Source organism: Vulpes vulpes, chromosome 5, assembly GCF_048418805.1.
Source record: "Vulpes vulpes isolate BD-2025 chromosome 5, VulVul3, whole genome shotgun sequence".
In the NCBI taxonomy this organism is placed as follows: Eukaryota; Metazoa; Chordata; class Mammalia; order Carnivora; family Canidae; genus Vulpes; species Vulpes vulpes.
In genome coordinates, this window is record NC_132784.1 from 113581537 (window position 1) to 113607756 (window position 26220).

General features: G+C 56.7%; 1 protein-coding gene across 3 annotated transcripts in view; it reads left to right on the forward strand.

Moving 5' to 3' along the window:
* Nucleotides 1-256: 256 nt before the first annotated feature.
* The window catches only part of CFAP45 (cilia and flagella associated protein 45), a 31084-nt gene continuing 5120 nt past the window's right edge, over nucleotides 257-26220 (forward strand). Inside the window, exons 1-8 of one of the 3 annotated variants that reach the window (XM_072759721.1) lie at nucleotides 257-582; nucleotides 13337-13462; nucleotides 15983-16119; nucleotides 18177-18321; nucleotides 18541-18711; nucleotides 19597-19775; nucleotides 21367-21496; nucleotides 24913-25059. In XM_072759721.1, coding sequence (XP_072615822.1) covers nucleotides 18214-18321; nucleotides 18541-18711; nucleotides 19597-19775; nucleotides 21367-21496; nucleotides 24913-25059 — 735 coding nt within the window. In that variant the 5' untranslated portion in view covers nucleotides 257-582; nucleotides 13337-13462; nucleotides 15983-16119; nucleotides 18177-18213. Of the gene's footprint in view, nucleotides 583-6335; nucleotides 6543-7919; nucleotides 8005-13336; nucleotides 13463-15982; nucleotides 16120-18176; nucleotides 18322-18540; nucleotides 18712-19596; nucleotides 19776-21366; nucleotides 21497-24912; nucleotides 25060-26220 lie in introns of those variants that run through there. The other 2 variants (XM_072759722.1, XM_025986345.2) reach the window with 2 other exon arrangements.

Below are 26220 nucleotides of genomic sequence, written 5' to 3' on the forward strand. Positions count from 1 at the left end.
CTCTGCTTTGGGAGGAACTGAAGGCCGTTCTGAGAGTTCAAGTGCTCCAGGAAGAAGGGGGTAGTGAGATAGGCTTGCAGGCATCCTTGCAACTTAGAGGATTTACAGTCTGATTCCTGACCCTGTTTATGCCACGAGGAGGACAAAGATGTGCCCCCCCCCCCCCGCCTCTGCATAGTGCCCCCCACGCACTGCCCCCCACGCACCCCCGCCCCCAGCTCTGGGGGAGGAAAAGGAAGGAAAACCACCAAACTTTGTGCAAACTGATTTTCGAGCCTGGTCGGTGCAGTGCCTCTTCTTGCTTATTACCTGGCGTCACAGATGAGGACACAAGGCCCAGGTGGTTAGGCAGGTGGCCCAGGGGCTCTCAGCTGTGAGCAGCTAGGCCAGGGCTCTAACCTTGCTGGTCTGGCTCCAAAATTAGTCACCTCTTTCCTTCTTCATTCGCTGTCTGGGGAGCACAAGTCACAGGGGAGCCTCGTCCAGGCTGGCCTAGATGGACTTCCTGGCTGTGAACCTGCCGAGAAGCAACGTGCTTTCCTGAGAACTGAATGAGCATCCCCAGAACTCCCTTTAGGGACGGTTGGTCACCCCGACAAGGGGAGCAGAAGCTGGGAGGGCAAGGAGGCCGGTCCGGGGAGAGGAGGGGGCGCCCCGTGCTGGAGGCCTGAGTATCAAGGAGTTCAGGGACAACCGGAGCCAGCAAGGAACTACATGTGCTCCACACCGACTCCCCCACGGGATGCTGGGAGCCTCTCCCCGTTGGCCTTTCTTTCTCTCTGTGGCCCTGTTACCCCCAAGCCACTCCGAGGAGCCTGGGCATCGCTGATCCCTGGCCTGCGAAGTGCAGGTTCCTAAATGCAGTTCAAGCACCGAGAGACAGAGAGAGACAGAGGGGAACAGGGCCTCAGTCTCCCTTCTCAGAGCTCTTAGGACAGGAGGCACGCTCCAGTGAGTGGCCAGACTTGTCATTTTAACCATGGCTCCGCTGGGTCTTATCTCCCAGGCTCCTCCCATCTAAATGCGCTGATTCATCAGAGTCAAAATTCTTATCTGTCTGGCCTTAGCCAGTGTGGGGAGCAGCTGGGGAGGCCTGCAGGGTGGGGCCGGCACCCAGGGGGCTCCAAGGCCCAGCGGCTGAGAAGGGGCTGCAGGGGGTAGGGAGGCTGGGGTGGGGGGGGCAGCACAGAGACGAGCCTGGGGGACTGCGGGTGTAATTGGAGGCTCCTCTGGGAGTGACAACGTGGTAGGAAGAGTCAGGGAGCCTGGGGGTGGAATTGGGGTCGGGCAGGGAGTTGGGACCTGCGCTCTTCCTCTGGCTTTCCAGCCTCGCCCCGCCCCTGCCCTCCCCGCCCCTGGACTGCTGTCCCCCGGGGCTGGCTGGGCAGCTGGGACGGAGGAAAGAGAGAGAGCCTGGGGCTGGGGCTGCAGGAAGCGGATGCTCCAGATGCAGGGCAGCCCCAGGAAGGCCAGGATGGCAGACAGGGCACAGGGGAGAAGGTGGGAGAGGCCGGCGGTGGGGAGGAGCAGGGAGGAGGGGGCTGAGGCTGGGAGGGGTCAGCGAGGGCACCCCACCCCGACCCCCACCAGATACGGCCCTGGCCCGCCGCCCTTTGGAGGCAAGTTTTGCTGAGAAGGGGAAGGCTGCCTCCCTACTTATCAGGGGTGGAACAGGCTCTGTGGGGCCCACTGAAGACAAGCAAGACAAACTTATTAATGCGACATTCATGGCAAGAGTAAACATTGATTTAGGGTAATGAATCACGACAAATGAGAAATGTTTCAAAACCTGGCAAAAACTATAAACATCCTAACATCTGGAAGAGTAACAAGAAGTAAGTGAATTCACTGGCTGGGACGACTCAAAAATCGCTTCCGCCCTTCCCTTTTCTGGCTGTTTATTTTGTCTCCCAATGACAGCGATTTTATATTATTTATACAGACAGAACAGAGCGATAATTCATTCTTTCTGCTGATATGGATTGATCGACACTTTTATTATTATTAATACATTAGGGCGTTTCTTTGATTTTGCGATTTGCTCTTGGCAACATTAGATCAATGTTTCTTATTGTCAAATTTGGGAGAATCTGGGCTAAGTTTCTCACATGAGCTGTAAGGATTTCAGGACATTGTTCAGTAATTACTCTTAAATGTTCTTTGATTTGATGGCCCTCATTAGCCAACCTGCCATGGGTTTTGAGTGTAGTGTACTGATATGAGTCTTACGCAAGCTCTATCAATGTCGATATTTTATGTCAAATCAACAGGAAATCTAATATATCCCCAACGCGTTCAGATGGTTTTCTCCTCCTTGTTAACTGGATTATGAAACAATCCAAGTGCCTATTTATTCAGAATTTGTCTATTTCCCTTATTGAATTACGTTGTTGATAGAATCTGAACATTTTCGTTACAATTTACTTTTCAATTTCATAATAATTTGTACCAATTTCACAGTTCATTTTTATCACTTTTGTTTCATAAACCTATTAAGTCCTTTTCCTGAGATGTAATTGACACACAACATTATATTAGTTTCAGGTGTAATGACGCTGTGTTTGTCTACACTGAGAAATGATCACCACGAGAAGCCTGGTTAACATCTGTCACCGCACACAGTTACACATTTTTTTTTCTTAGGATGAGAGATGGTAAGGTCTACTCTCTCCGCATCTTCCAAATATATCCTCCAGTATTATTAACCACAGTCAGCTTGTTGTACTTTAATCCGCAAGACGGATTTATTTTATGATTGGGAGTTTGTGCCTTTTGACCATCTTCACTCATTGCCCCACCCCTGACTCCCCACCCTTGGCAGCCACAAATCTGCTCTCTGTATCTAGGAGTTTGGATTTGTTTGTCATTTTAGATTCTACACGTAAGCGAAGGCCGGTTCATTACTCTCTTGGGAGTTTCCTGGGTATAATCTCAAAGTGGCCCCGTATGTGGAGGGCAGAGAGAGACCAGAGCAAGAGAGAGAGAGAGAGAGAGAGAGAGAGAGAGAGAGAGAGAGAGAGAGATATGACCCCTCCAGGTTGGGAGGTGGCAGGTTTAATAAGCGAAGGGACTTATACAGGAGGCTTGTCTCACGTGGGAGCCAGAGTGGTGGATCCTGCACCTGCCCCCCAAGTCTTAAAAGGTCATATAGAAGCCCCAGCTGGGTTTATTCGCATACACTGGCCAGATGCCCTCAGTGCCACGTCACTACCTCCAGGCTGTGTCCGTGGGGCAGCCTCTGGGAGGCAAAGCCAAGTGGAGCCCACATTCAAGGACAGGGTGACGCTGAGGAGCCTCTGATTGCCTGGGTCCAGCTCATGGGTCAACCAGCGGTCCAGTCTTTGGTGACCTCCCCCGACAGCGGGACCGTATCATTTGTCTTTCCCAGTCTGACTTACTTCACTTTAGCCTAATCCTCTCAAGATGCATCGGGATGCGTCCATGTCATCACCAATGGCAAGATTTCATTCTATTTTTATGGCTGACTGGCATTCCATCGTATCTCTCTCCCTCCCTCCCTCTCTCTCCCTCTCTCCCTCTCTCTCTCTGTCTCTCTCTCTCTCTCTCACACACACACACACACACACACCCCACACATTTTCTGTATTCATTCATTCCATTGGACACTTGAGTTGTTTTCATGTCTTGGCTAGTGTACGTAACGCGGCAAGGAAGACAGAGTGCATAATACACCTTTTTGACTTAAGTGTTTTTGTTTTCTTTGGATAAACACCCAGGAGTGAACTGATGGATCATAGGGCCATTCTTTTTTTAGTTTTTTTGAGGAACCTCCATACTGGTTTGCACAGTGGCTGCACCAATTTACATTTCCCATGAGCAGGGCATGAGGGTTTCCTTTTCTCCACAGCCTTGCCAACACTTGTTACCATTTGTCTTTTTGCTAATAGCCATTCTACCAGGTGTGAGGTGGTATCTCATTGTGGCTTTGCTTTGCATTTCCTGATGATGGGTGATCGTGAGCCCCTTTTCATGTACCTGTTAGCCATTTGCATGTCTTTCTTTGAAAAATGTCTGCTCAGAACCTCTGCCCATTTTTAATTTTTTTACTATGGAGTTGTAGGAGTTCTTTATATATTTTGGATATTAATCCCTTATCAGATACATGATTGGTAAAGATTTTCTCTCATTTAATAGGTTGCCTTTTCATTTTGTTGATCGTTTCCTTTCCTGTACAGAATAAACTCATTAATTTTAATGTACATTTTCTGTTGTTTAACATATACATTTAAAGCTGATGAAAGGAGACAATGTACTCTTTCCAAAAAATTTTTTAAAAATTTTATTTTTTTTTAAGATTTTATTTTTTTATTCATGACAGACATAGAGAAAAAGAGAGGCAGAGACACAGGCAGAAGGAGAAGCAGGTTCCATGCAGGGAGCTCGACTTGGGACCGATGCAGGGTCTCCAGGATCACACCCTAGGCTGCAGGCGGCGCTAAACCGCTGGGCCATCAGGGCTGCCCCCAATTTTTTTAAAGCAAACTCTATGCCCAATGTGGGGCTCAAACTCATGACCCCAAGGTCAAGAGCTGCATGCTCTGACGGAGTCAGCCAGGCATCCCAAAGAGGATATATTCTTGATATATGTCCAAATCTGTTAAATCTCACTTGTGTTATTTAAATCTTCAAAGAGATGTTCCAAGATGCAGCTTAGAAAGGCATGTTCAAGTTGTATCAACTCTTTGAATACATTTTTTTTCTCCCCCAAGCCTTTGAAAATACATTACAGACCATTGTTACCTAGGAAGGAGTGGTAGGCGGAGTAATGCACCACCTCTCCTCCACATATCTACCTCTTAATTCCCAAAATATTTAAATATTTACATTATATGGTAAAAGGACTTTGCAGATATGAATAAATTAAGGATCCTGAGATGAGGAGATTCTCCTGGTGGGCTCAACCTAATCATATGAGTCCCTAAAATCAGAGAAACTTCTCCAGTAGAGGGAAATGTGACTCGTGCAAAGTGCTCAGAGGTGTCATGTTCCTGGCGTTAAGTATGGAGGAAGGGGGCCAGGAGCCAAGGAATACGGTGGCCTACAGAAACTGGATAAAGGATTGACCTTTAGGTAGGGAACACAGTCCTGCTGACACCTTAGTTTTAGGCCAGTGAGAACTCCAGAGCCATAAGATGATAAATTTATGCTGTTTTAAGCAACCGAATTTGTGGTATTTGTTACAGCAGCAGTAGAAAACTTATACATGAGGCTTGAATAGTTTTTAAATGGAAAGATTGTCTCATTATAATCAGAAAAGTTCAAGTGGGCATGTGTGTTTGAAATGATCTATGAGAAGAATGCCAGAAGGAAAAACCGAATCATTGCTGAAAAAAACAGAAGTAGTTAATAAGTTTAGGGCCTCTGGAGGCAGCTTTCTCTCTGGTGAGATGTATAATGTGTTTATAATTATATATGGCGCATTAGTAGGTCTCTTCCTGGCCAGAGAGGACTTCCGTTTTGGCCAGGCAGTGATAAGAACTGAATCTCCACTTACAATTTCATACAATGGGAGGGTTAGAATTATTTTCACAGGCCGGCTTCTGGCTTTTCAAAAAATTTCAAGCCTTGTTTTTCTTTCACTTTGCAAATCCTTTTGGTGTTGGGCACCACAGCACATATTCCCACAGAGACTATGGCCAGCACTTTCCTGTCCTGACATGGGGAGGGGTGGCAGGGCGGACGGGTGGGGGGAGCGGTTCAGGCAGCCAGGCCTGCAGCAGCACAGTAGACTAGTGATGGAGAGCCACACAAATGGGTTGTGCGGAATCCCCGATAAATGGATCCCTAACTCAGCTTACTTTTGCAGCAGAGCCCCATGAAAGCCTTGTAAAGGGCTCCCGCAAGGCGAGAAACTTAAGCCTGGCTAGCTAGCTAGCTTGGAGGTGAATTCCAACAAGGCCTGGCAGGACATTCCGTGACACTGTCACCCCATCCTTCCTGCCTGCACTTTACACCTTTCCTTCAGACAGGCCGTGCGGCGTGGGTTGAGAGAAGAGCACCGGCCTGGAGTTTGGACAGTGATCTCTCTTGGCCTCAGTGTCCTCCTTGGTGGTGGAGATAACTACCCCACAGGGATGTGCTGTGAGGATTCTGTGGAGCACTGGGGAAGCCTCCCAGCCAGCAGGCTGCACTCCAGTGGTCCCTCCTCTGGGCGCTGCTGGGAAGCGGCTGGGAGGGGAAGGGTGCCAGGAACACTCCCAAGCCCAGAGGGTGGTGCTCCCCCCTTCGGGCCTGCCTGCCGGGTGGCCTCCCCCTCTGACCCCACCTCCTACACTGTGGCCTCACTGTGGCCTCCCCCATCCCCGCGCTGCCCCGGGTTCTTCTGAGGATCCCAGAGGAGATCAGGCTGGGAAATCCAGAGAAGGAATGCAAGGTCTGCTGGAGTAAGGCCTTTTAAGAACAACTGGAGGTGACCCCGGGTCCCTTCCTCCACTCCCCTGGGGCTGCGAACGGCCTCGGTGCCCCAGCTCTGCAGAGGCTCCCGGCCTGCCTCCCGTCGCCAGCAGCTTTGAAGCACAAGAGTGAGTTGCGGGAGCTTCAGAAACACGGCTGGGGCGAGGCCAGCGCTTGCAGAGCAGTTCACAGGGTCACAGAGTCACCACTGCCTTTCGCGGGAGGTCAGCTGCTCAGGGCTGGGGGTGGGGCTGTCCCTGGCGGGTGCAGAGGCTTGTGAGGCTTGGGGCCCACAGGCTGCAGGGGTCAGTTCAACTGCGTCCCTGCAGGATGGGAGGGAAGAAGTTGGGAAGAAACCAACTTGGGAAGAAAATCATAAAACTCCTAAGAACTCTTCCAGAACAGTCCATCCAAATTGGGAAGTGTTGAAAGGCCGATTTCCTTTTTTTTTTTTTTTTTTTTTTTTTTTTTTTGCTGAGGGGCTGCTCCTCTTTTAAAAAGGCCGATTTCCTAAAGCCAGTTCCGTAGATTTCCATTCAGGCAGTCTATAGGGCTTACTTTATTTATTTATTTATTTATTTATTTATTTATTTATGGCTTACATTTTATTTTATTTTATTTTACTTTATTTTAAATATTTTATTTATTTATTCATGAGAGAGAGAGAAAGAGAGGCAGAGACACAGGCAGAGGGAGAAGCAGGCTCCCCAAGAGGAGCCCGACGCAGGACTGGATCCCAGGACCCCATGGTCACGCCCTGGGCTGAAGGCAGAGGCTCAACCGTTGAGCCACCCGGGCGTCCCCCTACATTTTATTTTTAATTAATTCTCACGTGACTGAGCTGGAGGTCTGAGGAACTGCTCCTGAAACTGCACACAGGTTCTCAAGGCAGGAAGTTCTTTCTGCGGTCTAACCAGACTCCCGCCTGCTGTGAAACCTGTTTCATCCGACCCAGGGTTGGCTGGCACCTCCTGGCGCTCGGGCAACAGTAACCATGGTACCCGGGGGTGGGGTTGGGGTGGGGGGCTGTCCCCCGGCCTGGCTCTTGCAGGAGGGCAGGGCAGTTAGATATCCCGGGTGCCAGGCCCCTGAGGGTTCGGGTTCCGACCCTACGGTCCAGCCGGAGCCCGAGCGGAGAGGCAGGCGCGTGGGCGCCGCGCTTCGCACCCGAGGAAGGGGCTGGAGTCCCCGAAATCGCAGGGCGCCGGGTGCGTCCGAGGGACCCGGGGGCGGGGCCGGGGCTGGGGGCGGGGCCGGGCGCATCCGAGGGACCCGGGGGGCGGGGCCAGGGCGGGGGGCGGGGCCTGGTGCGCCCGAGGGACCCGGGGCGGGGCCAGGGCAGGGGGCGGGGCCTAGTGCGTCCGAGGGACCCGGGGGCGGGGCCAGGGCGGGGGGCGGGGCCTGGTGCGCCCGAGGGACCCGGGGCGGGGCCAGGGCAGGGGGCGGGGCCTAGTGCGTCCGAGGGACCCGGGGGCGGGGCCAGGACGGGGGGCGGGGCCGGGCCCGGCGCGCTCTCGTTGCTATGGTAACACATCAACATCCAGCGCCTGGGCGGCTTGGGGGCTGCAGAGGCGGCGAGGCGCGGAGATGGTGAGGTCCTGGGACGAGTCGGGAACGGATCTGGGCTGGTGCTCTGAGCTGCTGGGGAGGGAGAGGCGGGTCCGCGCCTGGGGTCAGCGAGGCCCCGGAGCGAGGAGGACACGCCTAGGAGGAGCAAGGGAAGTCCCGAGGAGGGTCCACGGGAGGACTCGGGGTGCGGTCTGTAGGGCCTGAGAACGTGGGGTCGCGGGAGCGGGACCGTCTCTTCCCGTCCGTCGGGCGGGGGCCCCCAGGGCTGGGGCTACTGGGATGCGGGACAGCAGCTGGTGGGGAGGCCCCACGCGGGGTTCTAGGACCTGCCCGGTGCGGCAGCCAGCGCCAGTGCAGGGGTCACCTAGCGCTCCTCTGTTGGCGGGCCTTGGCTCGCTCAGGAGGTACTCAAGTCCTTGTGAGTGAATGAATGGGCAGGTCGGTACCAGGTTTGAAAGACTGCGGGGAGGAGGAGGCATTGGGTCTGCTCCGCTCCTGCGGGCCTGGGGTCCCCGGGGTGGGAAGCACGGTGCAGTGGCGAGGGTCCTCGACAAGCGCCGGCCTGGGAGGAGCTGTGAAGTGTCTGGGTCCCAGGGAGGACCGCGATGGCCCCTGAGGCATAAGGGAGGGACCCAGGGTAGGCCTTGGAGCCTTGGGGTGTTGGAAGTAACTTTAGATTTTCCAGGGCACACCAGAGGGCCAAGGCGGTGCCTTGACTGTTCTGTGGACACGTCGCGTGCCCATGGGTCATGCTGCATTCCTAGGGGTTCAGAATCCTCCTGAGCAGGGATTTCAGGAGAGCTTTGTTAATTATGACACAAGTCCCCAACAAAGAGCAGCTTCCAATTCCTGAGGACTCCCTACGCTCTTGCAGTTGGGATCCCCTTTCACTGCTCCATTTAATGGTGCACAGTTAATCCGGGCTCTCTGCAGTGCTTCGTGTAAGTCAGGCTGTCTGTCTGTGGGGGCCTAGCATCGTGCTTGGCGTCACAGCTGGCATCACAGCTGGCATCTAAGGACACATGGTAACTGTTAGTTCCTTTCTCTCCTGTTTAAAAATTCATATTTTCCAGTGCAGATTATTTTTTAAAAATATTGTATTTATTTATTTGAGAGCGAGAGAGCACGAGTGGGGTGAGGAACAGAGGGAGAAGCAGACTCCCCTCAGAATGGGGAGCCCACCGATGCTGGACTCAATCCCAGGACCCTAGGAGGAGCTGAGCTGAAGGCAGATGCCCAATTGACTGAGCCACCCAGGTGCTCTTTTGAATTGCATATTAATCAGTGAATTGCACTTAGGCTAGGCTTGTGGGCTTGAGGGTACTCAGATGGGATTCCCCGTGAAAGGTCCACTTGGGGCAGGGGTTGGCCTGCTGACCGAGGCCCCCTGAGAGCCCTTGGACAGGACTGGGCCTGCGGGCACCTTTGAGAGGCCAGTAGGCTAAGTTAGAGATCTTGGCCCTTTGGCAGGATGCGTGTGTGTGTGTGTGTGTGTGTGTGTGTGTGTGTGTGTGTGTTGCTGCTCACTAGCTTTTAAGAGTGTTTGGAGGAGTGGGGGGAGGTGCTGGTGGCGGTGGGGAGTCAGGGGCTCAGGGTGAAGCAGATTTCCAGGACTCTTACAAAAACACTGAATAACACGGTCCTCCAGAAGGAGGGGTGGGCGCTCACTAGGAAGCCACCTCTGGATGGCGGCCCCTCATGGCCAACCTTGTCTCCCATTTGAGGAAAGGAGTGTGCCCTGAGTGGATCACGCGGTAGAAGGCAGGTGCCTGGTGCACGGGCATCCCCACCTTCTTGGCAACCAAAGTCCACAGACAGGGAAGGAGCTGGAGGCCTGAATTTGCCAGCCCGCAGTGACCGTCTATGCAAAAAGGGAACTGGATCGCAGCGGGGAGAGGACGTCCAGGAAAGGACGGGAAAGGTCTTCTTTGTTCAGTGGACAGGTGTTACGGTCACGCCAGGGAAAGTCCGTCGCTGTCTGTGCCGACCCAGTGGCAGCTCGGTCTCGCTGGATTTGAGCTGCACGCACTGGATCCGGGGCGCCCAGAGCTGCGGTGTGTAAGCGCTGCCCTCTTCCGTGTCCAGAGTCAGGCAGCAGGCCCGCAGCCCAGTTTTGTTTTCAAATAAATACAGTGTGTTACCTACATGAATAATTACCTACTCAACTGCAGGAAATTATTCACTAGGGGAACCATCTTAAGATAATAATGCTCACCCCGCATTTCTGTTCAACCTTTTTTTTTTGGCAGACATTCATTTAATAGACACTCGGGGTGTGTACCCTCCAAACAAACTTTTTCGCAGGAGCACTTACCTGTTTCTTCTAATCTGCTTTCTTCAAAACTTAGGGTATTATGGAGATTGTCCTCTATCGATGACAGAGTGAAACTCATCCCCTTGACCAGCTGATCTTTCGGCACCGGGAGTCTCTCCCCAAATTCCTAGCAGTGGCCAAATTCCTGCGGTCCTGGGGTGGGATGGTATTTGAAGAGAGGGAGTCAGCTAGGTCAGCAAGATGAAAATATCAAAGCCGGGCTGGCATCTTTATCCATCTCCCGTCCTCATCTTCCCCAGTGGGACTAGGCAGGCTGGTGGCCAGGCGCTGCCCACCCTGGTGGGCATGTTTATTGGGTCACACGCCAGAAGTAAAACCGGCCCTTCACTTCCTGAAAGGAGCGTTTGGCTACCGTCTCTGGCCTAGAGGGATTTAACTTTCCATTTCTGCTTGGTTCTTCATTTTTTCTAGTGCTTTTACACAGTGACCTCCTTAATCCCCGTAGTTACTCTTGGCAAGAGCGGCCCTGCTAGCCACAGTGCGTGACTTGTGGCTTCAGAGTCAGCATTTCCCCCAGCGAGGCTTCTCAGCCACCCAACCCTAGAGAGCTCGGTGCTTCCCTCTGCCCTGCCCGGTGGCCACTTCTCTGTGGTCATCTCTTTTCCTTCCTCTGTTCTGACTTCTAGGCTCAGGCAGTACAGTATCTAGGCTCAGGCAGTACAGTATCTCCTGGACCTGGGTACGAGGGTGCAGGAGAGAGGTGACTGGGTCTCAGCCCTGCAGGAGCCCGTGGGCCCAGTGGACACCTGAGCGAAGGGAAAAGCGGCAGGAGTGCTTGGAAAGAAGGAGAACACATGCACAACCATAATAATCCTTCCCATCTGTATCCCAAAGCCGTCTGCTGTGTTATTTGCCACAGTGATTTGGAAAATGTGGAGTTGGGGAGTGGCCTGGAGTTGGGCTCCTTCGGGGAAGTGGCCCGAGGCCCTCGAGGGGCCCTCTCACTTGGTTTCTCTCATTCATTCTTCAGCAAATGCACGCTGAGCTCCCACTATGTGCGGGCATCACAGCTGTGTGCTTCCTTCCCTGCAGAACTCACACCTGCCTGCTGATCCAGGGTCTTCCACCTTTTCCCTCCCGATGCTTTCCCTCAGTCCCACCTGCGGAAGGTTCTATTCATTTTGTCTTATTCTATTTTTGGTGGAAAGGGGAGCAGTTGCTCACCAGTAACTACAGAACAGCCTTCAGAACCTGTTATTAGGCGTCCTCGGGGCTGCTATATTTACCTTTTAATAAACCCCAGCTTTCCTGCTCGGCTGTATTGGGGCTGCCCGAGGCCCTACGGGGAGGCTCCCACTGTAAGCCTCTTGCTGGCGGGGCCAGGAGTGAGGGGAACTGCACACACAGCAGCGCTCACCTGGGGATAATCTCCTGATTTGGTGGGAAAACCTGGTGCAGGTGCAACAGGTGCCGGGGCATCTGGTCGGGCAGGGCAGATCCCAGAGAGCTTTCAGAACACGCCGCCCAGAGACACCCGGGGGGTTCATGGTTGAGCACCTGCCTGGGGCCCAGGGCGTGACCCCGGGGTCCTGAGATCCAGTCCCGTGTCGGGCTCCCCGCGTGGAGCCTACTTCTCCCTTTGCCTGCTTCTCTCTCTCTCTGTGTCTCATGAATAAATAAACAAAATCTTAACAAAACAAAGCAGAACATAGCATCCAGGGGTTAGTGACCTGAAGCGACCGGGTCCATCTCTCTCTCCCCTGTTCCCTTGGCAGCTGCTGATTCCCAGGCTTGGGAGACCCCAAGTGTGTAGCTCACGCTGCCGAGATATCCCAGCTTAGAGAACCTGTGGGGCAGGTTGGCTCCCCTGAGGGAGATTTGGATCAGCTTTAGAGTAAACCTGGAGCTGCTCCGAAGTCCTTGCAGGAGCCACGTCCTGGAGACAGCCTTGTCTCGGGGCTGACCTGGGTTTGGGGAACGGAGGTGGTTCTGGTGTGCTCAGTTGCAGGTGATGGAGCTGGAACTGTAATTTAAGGACGGGGGAGGGGGGCAGGTCTCTAGGGGATTATGGAGAGCCCCCCGGCTGGGAAACTGTGCTCAGAAGCCCTGCAGCTGCAACCGGAGCCAAAACCACAAGGCAGACCTGGCCTGGCAGGGACCCCTGATGCACCGCTGCAGGCCCAGCGCTGGCAGTTCTGTGGGGTGCGGTGGCCTTATCAGCACGGCCCCAGACGCTGGGTATGGCTGGCACCGCTGCCTCTCGGCCTCCGGCTCAGGGCCTCTGATGGTGAAGCCGAGGCCCTTTGCCCGGGCTCAGAAGGTGCGTGGCTGCTGTTCCTAGCGTGTGTAGCCAGCCTTGGGCCTTACGTCAACTCCTTAGGTGAGGAATATTCCAGATATAGGAAGACACTGGTTGGTTAAAAGCTGTCGGGCGCCTGCTTTAGGGGTCCCAGGAGTGGAAGGCTCACAGTGGACCCCGTGAAGCAGCTGTCTGATAGCGGGGGCCATCATTCACCCTCCACCCACTGACCTTTACTGGGCGCCCGCCGTGTGTCAAGCAGCGGGAAGGTGGTTTTCCATCCCCGGTGTCCTCTGGTCCCTGCGGTAACCTTGAGAGCTTGTGGAGACATGGAGGAGGTCAGGTCGTCGTGTTGGTCATGAAAGGCGGCTCAGAGCTGAGGCTGATTGGCCTGGGATGCAGAGGATGCTCCCTTGCTGGGGAGGCAGCGCCCATGGCCTCACAAGAGAGCGTCGTGGTGGGAAACTGGGACCTGGAGGACAAGGCGTCCTCCTCTTGCCATCGCCTCCCTCTGTCCCGTGCATGATGGCCTGGCCTCCTTCAGCGCAGGGACGAGGAGATGCTCCTCCTCCCTGAGCTAGTGTGCTGGCTCCGACCTGGAGGACCCCCTGCGTCTGCGGCGCGTCTCCTACGTTGCAGGGTTACCAGGGTTACCGCACTTTCCCTCTGTGGCCATCCCACACGCCCACCCGCTTCTCCCCAGCACGGGCTGGACACTTGCCCAGGGCCTAGAAGACAACTCGGTGCTGATGGCCCGAACTTTCTGCCTCTCCCTGCAGCCGCTAAGCACCACGGGCGTCCTGAGCTCCTCCTCCACCACTTCCAACAGGTCGAGGAACCGGACTCGCTATCGGACCAAAGCCGTGAGTTCCGAGGTGGATGAGAGCCTCTTTGGAGGTGCCAAGGTAACGCTCGCCAGGCCCCCCTCCCCCCGAGAGCCGGGCCCTGAAGGCAGTGGCCCAGGCTGGTGTCACTCAGAGTGACGCTAGCACAGGGCAGGCCATCCCCTCTCCCGGGTGGCTCTCCGAGGGAGACCGAGCAGCTGGACCCATCCAGTGGGGCCCAGGTGAACAGGGGCGCCTGGCTCTCTCCACCCCTGCAACCTTCATTTAAAATCTGTGGTAGCATCAAGGGGGGCCCTGCTGCAGGGAGCAGATGGCTGCCCAGTGGGTGCCCCAGGATGAAGACGTTTGAGGGCCGCCAACTGAGCTCGCGGACGACCCTCCGTCCAAGCGCGCATAGTAGCAAACCACGGGTCCTCCGGGGTGCGTTGGCCTTGGGAACCCCCCAGCAGGTCTTCACGGGCAGTGTCGTCCCCACTGGGAGGCCGACAGCATATTCCAGGCAGAGAAGGGGGGCTAGCTAGAGCACGCCCCGGAATGTTCTATCACATGGCAGGTGCAGAAGGCAGGGAGACAAGGACAGAACGGGAAGGGGATGTGGAGAGAGCACAGCGATAGACAGAGGGACAAAGGCGGGGACGGGAAACACGCCAGGAGCCGTGGGAGCGCTGGGTGCACCCCTCTGAGGCAGGCAGGCGGCAGGAGCCGAGCGGACGTGTGTGCTCCTCCCTGTCCTCGCCCTGAGCCCAAGAGGACTTTCCAGGGGTGCCGGGGTGCTCGGTCGGCTGAGCGTCCGACTCCTGGTTTGGGCTCCGGTGTGATCTCAGGGTTGTGAGATCGAGCCCACCTCCTCCCTCCTCTAGCTCCGCCCCGAGGGGTCTGTTGGGGATCCTGTCTCCCTCTCCCTCTGCCTCGACCCTCACTCCACTCGCCCTTCTCTTTCTCATAAATAAATAAATCTTAAACAAACAAACAGGACTTCCCAGAGGGTTCAAGACGGCTCCTTTCTCCATTCGGTGACCCCATCTGCTGCAGGTTTCCTACCCATAGGGAAAGAACCGAGGGAACGCACTGTCACTTACGGACAGGTTTTGTTTGGGCCCGTGGGGTGTCTGAAGGTCGGGAGGTGGTCGAGGTCTCCAGCCCCAGGGGCAGGCGGAGACGCCCCCGTTCCTGCCCGAGTCTTTGGCCCTATTGCTGGGGTGGGGGGGCATCTGGAGTCTCTGAGCCGGCAGCAGGGGGCAGAAGTGGCCTGTGTCACGCCTGAGTCGCGCCCCCCTGGAAGCAGATGGACGCCAGGTGGCAGCAGCACGCTGGGGACCGTCGAGACTAGTGAGCTCTGGACCAAGAGGTGTCCGCTGCCAAGGCCTCCCCCTGCTTCCACCCGGGGTCACGGTCGCTGCGTCCACGGCAAATCATATTCTCTCCTGTGTTCAATGTTTTCCTGAAACAAGTGGTTTCATTTTCTTATTATTTGACTACTTCACGGTTGGAACATTTTTGGGAAAAAAAATCGTGCATTTAATATGCATGCCAGCTAGCTCTGACTCCAGGACTTCCTTACCACCTTCCATGTAAAGGCAGGTCTCTAACCTCCTCTGTATGATTTTGGGGGGGGGGTTCGGGGGGTGGACCAAAGTAAGTTAATCATAAGGAAGGATTAAAAATTCTGAATATCACAGATTGGATGAGTCTGTAAGAAATTGTATTATCTGACACCGCGGTGTGGCCCAAGGGAGATCATGATTTCTTCCTTCCTAAGTCATGGAAAGAGGAGACCCCAGAGACCCCAGATGTTCATTCCTGATGGTTTTAGGTCAGGAATGGACACACACTAGCCTTCCCCATCTACCCATCCATCCATCCATCCAACCATCCATCTGTCCGTCCATCCATCCATCCATCCATCCATCCATCCCTCCGTCCATTTGTCCATCTGTGCATCCATCCGTCCATCTATCCATCCATCTATCCATCCATCCATCCATCCATCCATCCATCCATCCATCTGTCCATCCATCCTTCCATCCATCCATCTATCCATCCATCCTTCCTTCCATCCATCCGTCTATCCATCCATCCATCCATCCATCCATCCATCCATCCATCCATCCATCTGTCCATCCATCCTTCCATCCATCCATCTATCCATCTATCCATCCATCCATCCTTCCATCCATCCATCTATCCATCCATCTATCTATCCATCCGTCCGTCCATCCATTCATTCATCCATCCATCCATCCCTCCATCTATTTCTCCATCTGTCCGTCCATCCGTCCATTTCTCCATCCATCCATCCATCCATCCATCCATCCATCCATCCATCCATCCAGGGTATTTGCAGAAGGCACGGAGGAGCCTTGTTTCTAGAGGAGCTGGTCTCTGTTGAACTCATGCAGCCGCGTTCAAGGGCAGAGCACGGTGTGGCTTTCTCTGTGCCCCGGCAATTCTCGGCAGTCCCGCGGCCTGGGCCCCGGCCAGCCTTCTGTGCCCCTCCCTGGAAGGGTGGAGGGAAGAGGGGACTACCCTTGAAGAAGTGGGGATTGACCAGCTTCTAAGCTGTCCTTCCTGACCCTGCAGCCTCTGGCCCAGAGTGACAGTCCCATCGTGCTCCTCCGAGATAAGCATGCCATTCGGAAGAGTCTCACTGCCTTGGGCTTGGAGCACAAGCCGGAGACCATCCAGCTCATCACCCGGGACCTGGTCCGGGAGCTCATGTGAGTGCCCAGGTGCAGCACCCTGGCCTTGCGTTCCTGCCTGCACTTCGGCCCCGCTTCCATCCTCTTCATCACTGCTGTTCGCGTCCTCACTCTCCTTCCTCGCTGTCTTGGCCTCTCCTGTTTCTGCCCCTCTTGTCTCCGTTCTTGGATCCTCGACTTCTTCCTGTTTCCCGAGTTGGGGCTGCAAGGGAGCCCCCCACACTGCCAGAGGGGCCCTGCTTAGTAGTCCTCTCTGAGCCGCCCTTCGTGCTCCTGGTGAAGGGCAATGGTCCAGATGAGCCAACTCCTGGCTGCAGCAAGAATCTGCAGTAAGGGAAGCGGACCGGATGCTAATAGGCACTCTCAGGCCACAGGAGGAAATTCCTGGGCTCTTGGGTTCCTTTGGGATTGAAGCAGCTCAGCTTCCTGGCTGGAGCTGCCCCCTTGCACCGTGGGTTAGGGTTAGCTCAGCAGCGGGAACTGTCCTCCCAGCTCTGGACCCTCTGATGTCTGTGTTATCGGGCTGGGGCAGTGTGGCAGGGACGCAGCTCCAGGAGCGCGGTCCACTTAGCCCCAGCAGCAACCGGCCTGGCTGGCTGTGTCCCACAGCCACTTGTGGGGGGAAGGAAGGAGGGAGGGGAGGAAGGAGGGAAGGGAGGAAGGGAGGGAGGAAGGGAGGGAGGAAGGGAAGAAGGGAGGGAGGGAGGAAGGGAGGGAGGAAGGAAGGGAGAAAGGAAGGAAAGAGGGAAGGGAAAAGGGGGAAGGGAGGGAGGAAGGAAGGGAGGAAGGGAGGGAGGAAGGGAAGAAGGGAAGGGGGGAAGGGAGGAAGGAAGGAAGGGAGGACAGAGGGAAGTGAAGAAAGAGGGCAGGGAGGAAGGGTGGATTCCTTTGGGGGGTGGCTAGTCCTGCTGTCTCAAGCAGGTGAGTCCTGGTCGCTCTGGCTCCCAGGCTCCCAGGCCCCCAGGCCCAGCCCTGGGTCCACTCACTCAGGCCTCCTCCCGGATGGCCCAGCCCCACCCCCACAACACATGCACACACGCACACACACGCACGCACACACGCGTTTTATGAGATGAGGTTTCACTTCCTGCCTCAGACCATCTGCGTCTAGCTGCCATGTCCCTGTTAAACGGCCTCACCCAGAAGCAGCGTGATTCCAGCCCCTGCTGCTCCTGCCTCCATCCTCGGTGCCTGCCAGTTGTTTGTAATCAGTATAATTAGCTCTTGGTTTGTTGAATGCGCTGGGCGGCTCGGAGGAGAGGTCCGCAGCCATGCCTCTGACTGTTGTTGATCAGAGATTTTAATTAATATTTAGGGTTCAAAGCTTCTCTCCGGGCCGGCCGGACAGGACAACGATGCTTAGGTTTCTCACAGCATCTGTCTCAACCTTGTCTGGCGTCCCCCTTGCCCTCTTTATGTCATCCTTGAGGAATAAGCTCTTATTTATTTATTTTTTTAAATATTTTATTTATTTATTTATTCATGAGAGCCACAGAGAGAGGCAGAGACACAGGCAGAGGGAGAAGCAGGCTCCTTGTGGGGAACCCAATGTAGGACTTGATCCCGGGCCTCTAGCCGGAGGCAGATGCTCAAGCACGGAGCCACCCAGGGGTCCCCCACTTTGTAAAGTGCCGTTTGCCACGCTGGTTTGGGCTCTCCCTCTGGGCGCAGCAGGGCGCCGGGGCTGGGTGGCCGGCAGAGTCTGCATGGGGGGTGTCCTGCACACAGGCCGTGAGAGCAGGGTGGGGGGCCTCTGAGGAGCGGGCTCTCCACGTGGCTGGGGGGATTGGCACGTGTGCCCATGGGGCAGGGTTTCTGATGGTGGCACAGGGAAGGTGACCTCCGCACTGGACCCATCAGCAGAAGCCTTTAGGATGTCTCTGTGTGGCCGGTCCCTTGGCCGGGGCCCCTCCTCCTGGGTGGGCCTGCGGTGCCGTGGGTGGCGTCTTCCTGCCGGCAGGGTGGCACTGTGGGGCGCTGGCCATGGTGAAGGGGGGAGGAGGGCAGAGCCCCTGCTACAGTGCAGGGCCGAGGGCTTCCCCGCTGCTCCCCACTGATGGTGCATCCCCCCGCAGCGTGCCCACCAAGGATCCCTCCGGGGAGTCCCTCATCATGAGCCCCGAGGAGTTTGCACGCATCAAATGGGCGTCCCACGTCCTGACCAGGGAAGAGCACGAGGCCCGGGAGCAGGCCTTAAGGAAGGAGAAGGAGGCCATCGTGGTAGCTGCCCGCCCGCCCTGGTTCCGCAGGGGGAGGGGAGCTCTGGGAGGGTGGTGTGTGTCTAGGCCTGTGTGGACACCAGACATGGCACAGGGGGGCGTGGGAGCAGCAGGGAGCCGGCCAAGAAACTCTGGTTCTCCCAGCTGGTGGGTGAAGGCACATTGGGGTCTCAGCGGGTGGCCTTGGTGGCCCGGCAGCACCCAGGACACTGTCCCCTAGGATGCGGTGACCGCCCGCAAGAAGGTCATGAAGCAGAAGGAAATGGTGTGGAGGAACAACAAGAAGCTCAGTGACCTGGAGGAGGTGGCCAGGGAGAGGGCCCAGAGCCTCCTGCAGAGGGCCAACAGCCTGCGCCTGGAGCAGGAGGAGGAGCTCAAGGACCTGAGCAAGGTGCCCTTGGGGCTCCCTCCTCGGGGCTCAGCCTCGCCCCCCGCGTCCTAGGGGCAGGATGCCCTCAGGGGGGGTGCAGGTGAGGGGCTGAGGTCCCGGGGGGACTGGGGACTGGCCTCACCGCCTGCCTGTTACTCACCCTCCCTGGGCCTCACTTCCCGTGTCCAAGGAGAGCGGTGAGGCCACCGCACAGGGTGACGGCAGCGTGGCCCTGCCTGCCCTTCTGTCCTGGTGGCTCAGTCGCGGCCGCCCGGATGCCCCCCAAGGCGCTTCCCGTAGCCCAGAGCCTGAGGTCTAGTCGGGGGCCCGGTTTGTTTCTCATTTGCTTGTGGTTCCCTTCCCAAGCAAGTGAACCCTGCTGACCCCCACCTTGTCTCCCAGGCAGATGCGGCCTGTGCCTCCTTTTGCTTTCCAGAGCTTGCTCGGGGCTGGCCGTCCCCTGGTGTGTCACGTCGGGCTCTTCCAGCCTAAAAATCTAGTGGCGTGGCCTGTGCGAGAATGCTTTAGTCTCCCTGAGGAGTAGAACGCAGGGTCTAATCTTGGGGCTCGTGGGTCCCTAAGGGGGACCTTGAACCTCTCAAGTTTTCTGGAAATTCCATGTGTATGTATGTAGGTGCATCCTGAGGACGGAGCCCGGGGCTTCCCTCGCATTCTCCAAGAGTGACCCATGACCCCCAAACACGAAGACCCAGTACCCCGAGAGGGGCTACTGTGGCTTCTCCTTGCACAGAGCGGCGTGTGGTGGGAGCCTAGGAGGAGTTAGCGCGGGCTACGTGTGGCCGTGCGTGTGTGGTACCCTGCTCTCCCCAACTCCCACGCCCCATGGTGCGTCCCTCCCAACCCTAGTGCCTACAGCTGGTGCCACCGTGTCCCCCCCCCCCCCAGATCATCCTCAACGCCAAGTGCCACGCCATCCGGGATGCCCAAATCCTGGAGAAGCAGCTGATTCAAAGAGAACTGGATGCGGAGGAGAAGCGGCTGGATCAGATGATGGAGGTGGAGCGACAGAAATCGGTTCAAAGGCAGGAGGACCTGGACAGGAAGAGGAGGGAGGAAAGAATCCGGTAAGGAGCTGGTTTTGGCGTCTCCCTGCGGTCATTCCCACGGGTCCCCAGGGCCGGGCGGCCTCACGGAGACGTCACCCGGAGAACCGCAGGGCCTCACGATCGCGAGGCTGCTCCCTGCATGTTCACGGGTGCTTCACAGTCCAGCCGCGTCCCCCCTCCCCGCCCTCCCCTTGGCGCCCCCCCACCCCCGGGGGCCCCCAGCACCCAGACTGCGCTTTTGTTGTTCCTTCTGCTTTGAATATTCTCCTCTTTCCTTTTCCCCCTGGAAGATGCTTTCTCTTCTTTTAGCCTGTGGCTTTGCTGTCACCTCCCCTGGAAAGCGGCAGGTTGGTGGCTCCCATCCACGCCCGCCACGCGGGGCTTGGCCTCTGGCAGGATGGTCGGCGGCTCCCTGGCCCTCCCCGGAGGATGCCGGCCTGTCCTCCCTCCTGCCCTCCTGCAGCTCCCGCACCCCCACGGCGGTCTGCCCACGGCAGGTGCTTCACACGCGTTAGAGTGATAAAGTCAGTCCCCGTCCTTTTGCGGAAAAGGACAAGTAAATTTACCGGAGCAGGTGAATTACCGAATCACAGTGTCCTGGGGCCCGAACACCCACTGCTTAGTGTGTGTTACGCTGTCCCCCTCCAATGCCGCCGCCCCGAGCCAGTCATCTCTGCACCTCCAGGAGGCTCCCGGCAGGCCGCGGTCGGCTCCCTGTAAATGTGAATTTAATGGCTAAGTGACTCTTCATCTTCTGCATAAACAGCTCCAATTAAAGAAAAATCTCTGCCTCGTTAGGCCGCCTGAAGGCTCTGAGCTGGTCCTTACACGGAGCCCCAGCCCTGCTCCCGGACTCCTTTGCTCATTCCTCCCGAGTATTTCATCTGGAGTCAGGAAGCCATTCAAGGGCTCCACCTGGACGGGACTCCCCTCTGGATCTCGCCCTGACCCGTGCCTTCTTTCATTCCCGCAGCCTTTACTCATCCATCATGGGGTCTGGATGCTTCTAAGTTTACAGTCATCCCGACCACACACGGGGAGTCACCAGCATCGCTGATTGTAGACTCCGGTTCTCTGCTCTTTACTGTTGAGCTGGGGCATCGCTGAGCCGAGAGGCCTGCTCAGTGCCAGCCCGTGCACCCGCGCTGCGGGAGCCGTGGCAGGCGGGACAGGGCCTGAGCCACACGGCGAGGAAGTGGGGGTGGGACACGGGACACGGTGCCAGCCGACGCCCCTGGGCTTTCCAACCCCGTGAAGCTGGCAGAGGACGTTAAGTCCCCGTGACTGTTCCAGGAGGGCTTGGGAGGTCATGGGATGTCGGAAGCTCTTTACACACGGCAAGGCAGAGGGGCAGCGCATGTGTGGGGCGCACTCCTGGGCAAATGAATGAAGAAGGGAAATTTCAAGGGGGGGCGCTTGGAAGAGAGAGAGGACGGCCCCCTCACGCCCCTCGAGAAGGACTTTGGGCTCACGAAGGGGAGCGCTGTTTGCGGGGCGCTGGTCAACTTTGTCCCTGGGACGCCTCCGTCTTGGGGGTTATTTGGGTGGAGGTGGGGGCAGAGGCACACGGACGTGGGTGTCTAAGCCCCTGCGCTCCTGTTCGTCCTAGAGGAAGACGGCACATTGTGGAGCAGATGGAAAAGAACCAGGAGGAGCGGTCGCTGCTTGCCGAGCAGCGGGAGCAGGAGAAGGAGCAGATGCTTGAGTACATGGAGCAGCTCCAGGAGGAGGATCTAAGGGTAACAGGCCAGACAGACAAAGCCAAATTCCATCAGCAGCGGCGACCCAGCTCTCCAAGATTTGGGGGTGCCGGGGGTGGACTGCTTTACTGTCAGGCACGTGATGGTTTCGCAGCACAGTCGCCATCAGCCTCTATCACAGTGTCAAACGTTCATTTGGCCACGGCGCCTACTGGGGACCAAGCAGGGACGTGGACAGATGCTGTCCCTCCCCAGCTCCGCCCCGACCTGGGGACTTGGGGTCTGAGGCCAGCACACCCGCGGGCACGGACGCAGAGGGCAAACGCAAGCTTGTGCCTTGCACGCGTACCTGCGGAGGTGCTCGGTAGCCTTCCCGCAGTCACCGAGGGGTGGGACGCACTCGGCAGACAGACAGCAGCGTGTGCTAGGCCCGGGCATCCTGCTGTTCCCTCAACGTGGTTAGCTGTGTGGAGGAGCCAAACCATTTTCCCCCCATTATGTCTAAATAAAATGAGTAGACGTACCCGTTGCAAAAGAAATGATGGCCTTCCCGCCCGAGCTAAGCTAAGCAGATGCAGAGGAGCCTCTGTTTGCCTGTCCGGGTCTGTTGCGAAGCCCATGGGCCCCCCTGCACCAGGAGACTTTGGGGCATTTATTCTCTCTGCCTCCCTGAGCCTGTTTTTTTTTTTTTTTTTTTACCTTTGAGAATGTTTATACCTGCAGCCAAGCTGAAAAACTTGCGTCTCCCCCAGCTGTGCCTCCCTCACATTCCATGACCGTGGCTTGTCCCTTTGAGGGGCACATACACACGCGGCAGCGAGTTGCCGATATCCTGACACGTTGCTTCTAGAGGCTTTGGCCCCCGTCTCTGCAGAGCAGAGGCCTCCTCTTCCCAGGCATCAGTACTGTTATCACATCCCCTCATAAAAAACAGACTCCAGTCACATCGTTTAACACTTCTTACACAACCAGATTTCCCCAATTGTTCCAAAAATACGTTTTCAGTCATCTTTTTTCTTCTACGCGGGGTCAATTCCACATCCCTGCCTTGCAATCACGTAAGCCTCCTTCATCTGCTTTGACCCAGAAGAGTTCTCTCCTTCCTCCCTCCCTTCCTGCATTTTTTGGCACGGGGGGGGGGGGGGGGGGTGTGTTGCTGAGGCCCCCAGGCCACTTGACTTGGAGTGTCCCCCATTCTGACCTGTCAGGTTATTTCCTCGTGGGGCTTGTACTGTTGGAGTTTTCTCCCCTCCCCCCCATTAACGGACTTAATGGACCATTAAGTTGGTCCATGGGTGTCATCTCCTAGTGATTGGATGGTGGTGACGGGGTGGGGGGGGGGTGCCTTGAGAGTCCAGGGACAGCCTCATAGTTACATGGTGTTGAGGGCCCTTCGAGGAGCCAGGAGTGAGGAGGAGGTAGAGGAAGAGCACCTGGAGAGTCAGGAAGGGCAGGGGGGCAGGTAGCCTCGTGGATTGCTCATGGAGGGGGCCCGGGGGCCAAGACACCAGATAGCAAGGGAAAGAGCCAGGAAGGGGAGGTCTGGGCTCAGCATGCTGGGAAGGGGCGGGGAGGGAAGACTGGGACGCTTAGATTGTAGGAGGGGGACTTGGTGGCTCGCTGACACAGTCCCAGGTGTCCACGTGTCAGCACCGTGACACAGTATGCGCCGTCGTTCTGTGGCTGTCTGGATGGGCACTTCCCAAGGTTCCAGGAAGTGTTGTTATCAGGCGACTTTAAGGTGGGAACCTGTGTCCCCCCAGCTCAGACCTGCCCCATCACCTAGGGGAGGTGGAAATTAAGTGAACCACCAAAACCAACACGCTGAAAAGCAAGTAAATAGGTGAAGAAGTCAGCCAGTCAATACGCGGCTGTGTCTATGTAGACCAGGGGTCCGCAGGTACACTGGTCAGTGGCCTGAAACCAAGCAGGGGCATGCACGGGCATGCACGGGCACCCACGGCAGGCCTAGATCTGCAGGCACCGGGCGGCGGGGGGGGGGGGGGGGGAGCAGGTAGAAAGGAAAGGAAGATGGGGGAAGGGGAAGCAGAGGGGAGAGTCGCTGGGCCAGGTGGGAAAGGTGGGGTGAGTGAAGAGGTAGGCAGGGGAGAGTGAGGCGGTGCCGCAGCCGTGACTCACGCATACAGGCCCTCAGCCCGCAGGCCCCCCCGTGGGGGGGGCAGTCAGCTCCCTCTCCCCAGCCCTGAATCATGGCTGTGAGTCAAGTGAGTCAAGCTCCGGGAGAGCCGGCCCAGTTGTCTCGGACGAGTCAGGGCGGAAGCTGGGCTGAGAGCTGAGGACTGGCTGGAAGTCCAGGGGGGTGCGGAGCCTTTGGGAAGTGGACAGAGCCGGAAGCAGCGTGTGGGGGACTTGATGGCTGCAAGAATTCGGCGGCGATTGGCGGGGGCGGGGGTGGGGATGGGTAGGCCCGCTGCACGACATTCAGCTGTGGGACCTGAGAATGTGCAAGCTCGGATGTGCTTGCAGGGGCTTCGAAAGGCTCAGGCTCCTTCCTTAGAAGGGATCTTGCCACACCGGTACCCTGACCTCCGTCATGCATTGTCTTTCCCCGTCTACCATTTTTGTTCTCACCTTTTTTCACAGGCCACTCACTCTGGTCCCCACGCCCCTTCCCTGTTTTAGTTTGTTGAGCATTTGCTGTTTTCCTCTCATTGGGCTTCACGTTGGCAGGGAGGACGGGGAGTGTGACACGGTCCTCGTCCTCTGGTGGCGGGGGCCGGATAAGCACACAGGAAGGAATGAGGACCCACAAGGCCGCGCACAACCAAACCCCAGGAGGTGTGGCACTGTCCTGAGTGCAGAGCGGACTCAGAGAGGACGAGAGGACTGGATGTTGAGGGGTGACCTTCCAGAGAGGATTGGAGCTTTAACTTAGAAAGACTAGGTTTCAAAATTGCGGCTCTGGAGTTTGTTAGCTGGATGGCCTTGGGCCGTCACGTCAAGTCGGGGCCTCAGTGTCTCCATCTCCATGAGGCAGATAACAGGTTCTACCTTTCAGGGTTTGGGGACATATTTGGGTTTCAGAGATAGGCTATGTAACGTGGCCAGAGAGTAGAAAATACTCAAGTAGGGCAATACTTTATTATTTCAAATCATCGCTATTGACTAGAGACTAGAAGCTAGGGCTTGGCTAAGGAAAGAAATTGGAGGCAGGAGGAAAGATGAGGAACAAGGGGCCGGACTTGGCGTGACATGTGGAGACACCGGGCGGAATTTTCAGGGCCTCCACTTCCCCGAGAGCTCGTAGAGGCCACCGTGTCGGGGCTGCCACCACGGCAAGTGGGTGCAGACCCGGCCATTTGGCTGCGAGGGGTCACTGGTGGTGCTTGAGAGAGCTGCGGGGCTGGGGGGGCGGGAGCGGGCCGCAGACGGTGTCGGCGGGTCTCTTGGTCTGGGCCCCTTGGACTCAGAGGCTGTCTTCCCTCCGACGGCAGGACATGGAGCAAAGGCAGCAGCAGAAACTGCAGATGCAAGCGGAGATCAAGCGCATTAATGACGAGAACCAGAAGCAGAAGGCAGAGCTGCTGGCCCAGGAGAAGCTGGCGGACCAGATGGTCATGGAGTTCACCAAGAAGAAGATGGTAGGTTTCTGAGGCCCGGGACTCGGGGCCACGAACGGCGCCCGAGTCAGGGGAGAGGGAGGCTGAGATCCAGGGGCTCGGCAAGCCATGCGTGCGTTCCCCAATTCATGCCCCTCCTCCTCCTCATCTTGGCCAGTCCGCTGGTTCTTAGCAGACACTCAAATTAGGGCATTACGTCCTCGTTAACACCTTTGATTAGAAGCTGGATGAGGGTCAGCTGCAGGCCGGGAGGGAAGTGGAAACTCTCGGGGAAAGTACAGTTTTGCGGATTCCTCACGGCTTTGAGTAATGACGCCCCCAGGAATCATGGGGCACCAGCTCCATAAACTTTTTGTGAAAATTCCCAGATCGGGAGTCCTGTACTGGGTGCTAGACTCTGAACGTAGGGCTTTTCTGTTCGCTGCTGCCACCGGGGAAGCCGGGAGCACAGTGTGAGGCACACGGCGACAGAGAGATGCCGCGCAGACTTACTCAGCAGCCAGGCTGAGTGGCGGGTGATTGGGGTCAGCGAGGATGGAAGGGCAAGAAAAGCTTCTCAGCCCAGTCTAGATGGAGTGAACGCAGGATTCAAAGGGGGTGGGAAGGGCTGAAGGTGGCGCAAGCATCATTGGGTCCCTCACGTGTTGGTTCTCCCGCCTCCCCCGTGAATCCCGAGGCTCCCTGGTGACAGAGAACTTAGCATACTTCTCCGTCGCGGGGATGACGGGCCACTCCAACAGCAGACCACAGCTTGGGTCTTGGCTTTGGCTTTCTGGGTGGGACATGCAGGCGACAGAGCAAGAAGGCAAGATAGGACCAGGGCGGTCCAGTCGGGATCATGCAACTGCCGTTGATGCCCCGCTTAGACTGTGCATGGGCCCTGCGCCAAGTGCTTTCCGTGTGGTCTCCCCGTGCCAGTAGGACATTTGGTCAACCCAACTCCAGGTGTCCCACACGCTTCACCCTGCGTCCAGTTTGAAACTGGGCCGAAGGGACTGTGGAGTGTGTGGAGCTCAGCTACAGTTTCCCTGGACGGGCGACTGCGGTGGTAACGAGCCCCGTGTAGGAGCCGAGGAGCAGCTCTGCTGGCCATGGTGCTCATGGTCCATGAGGTGCTGAGGAGATGGGGAGCTGCGAGCAGCTGTTGGGGGACACCTGGCATCTTGCGCAGAGCTGGGGCGT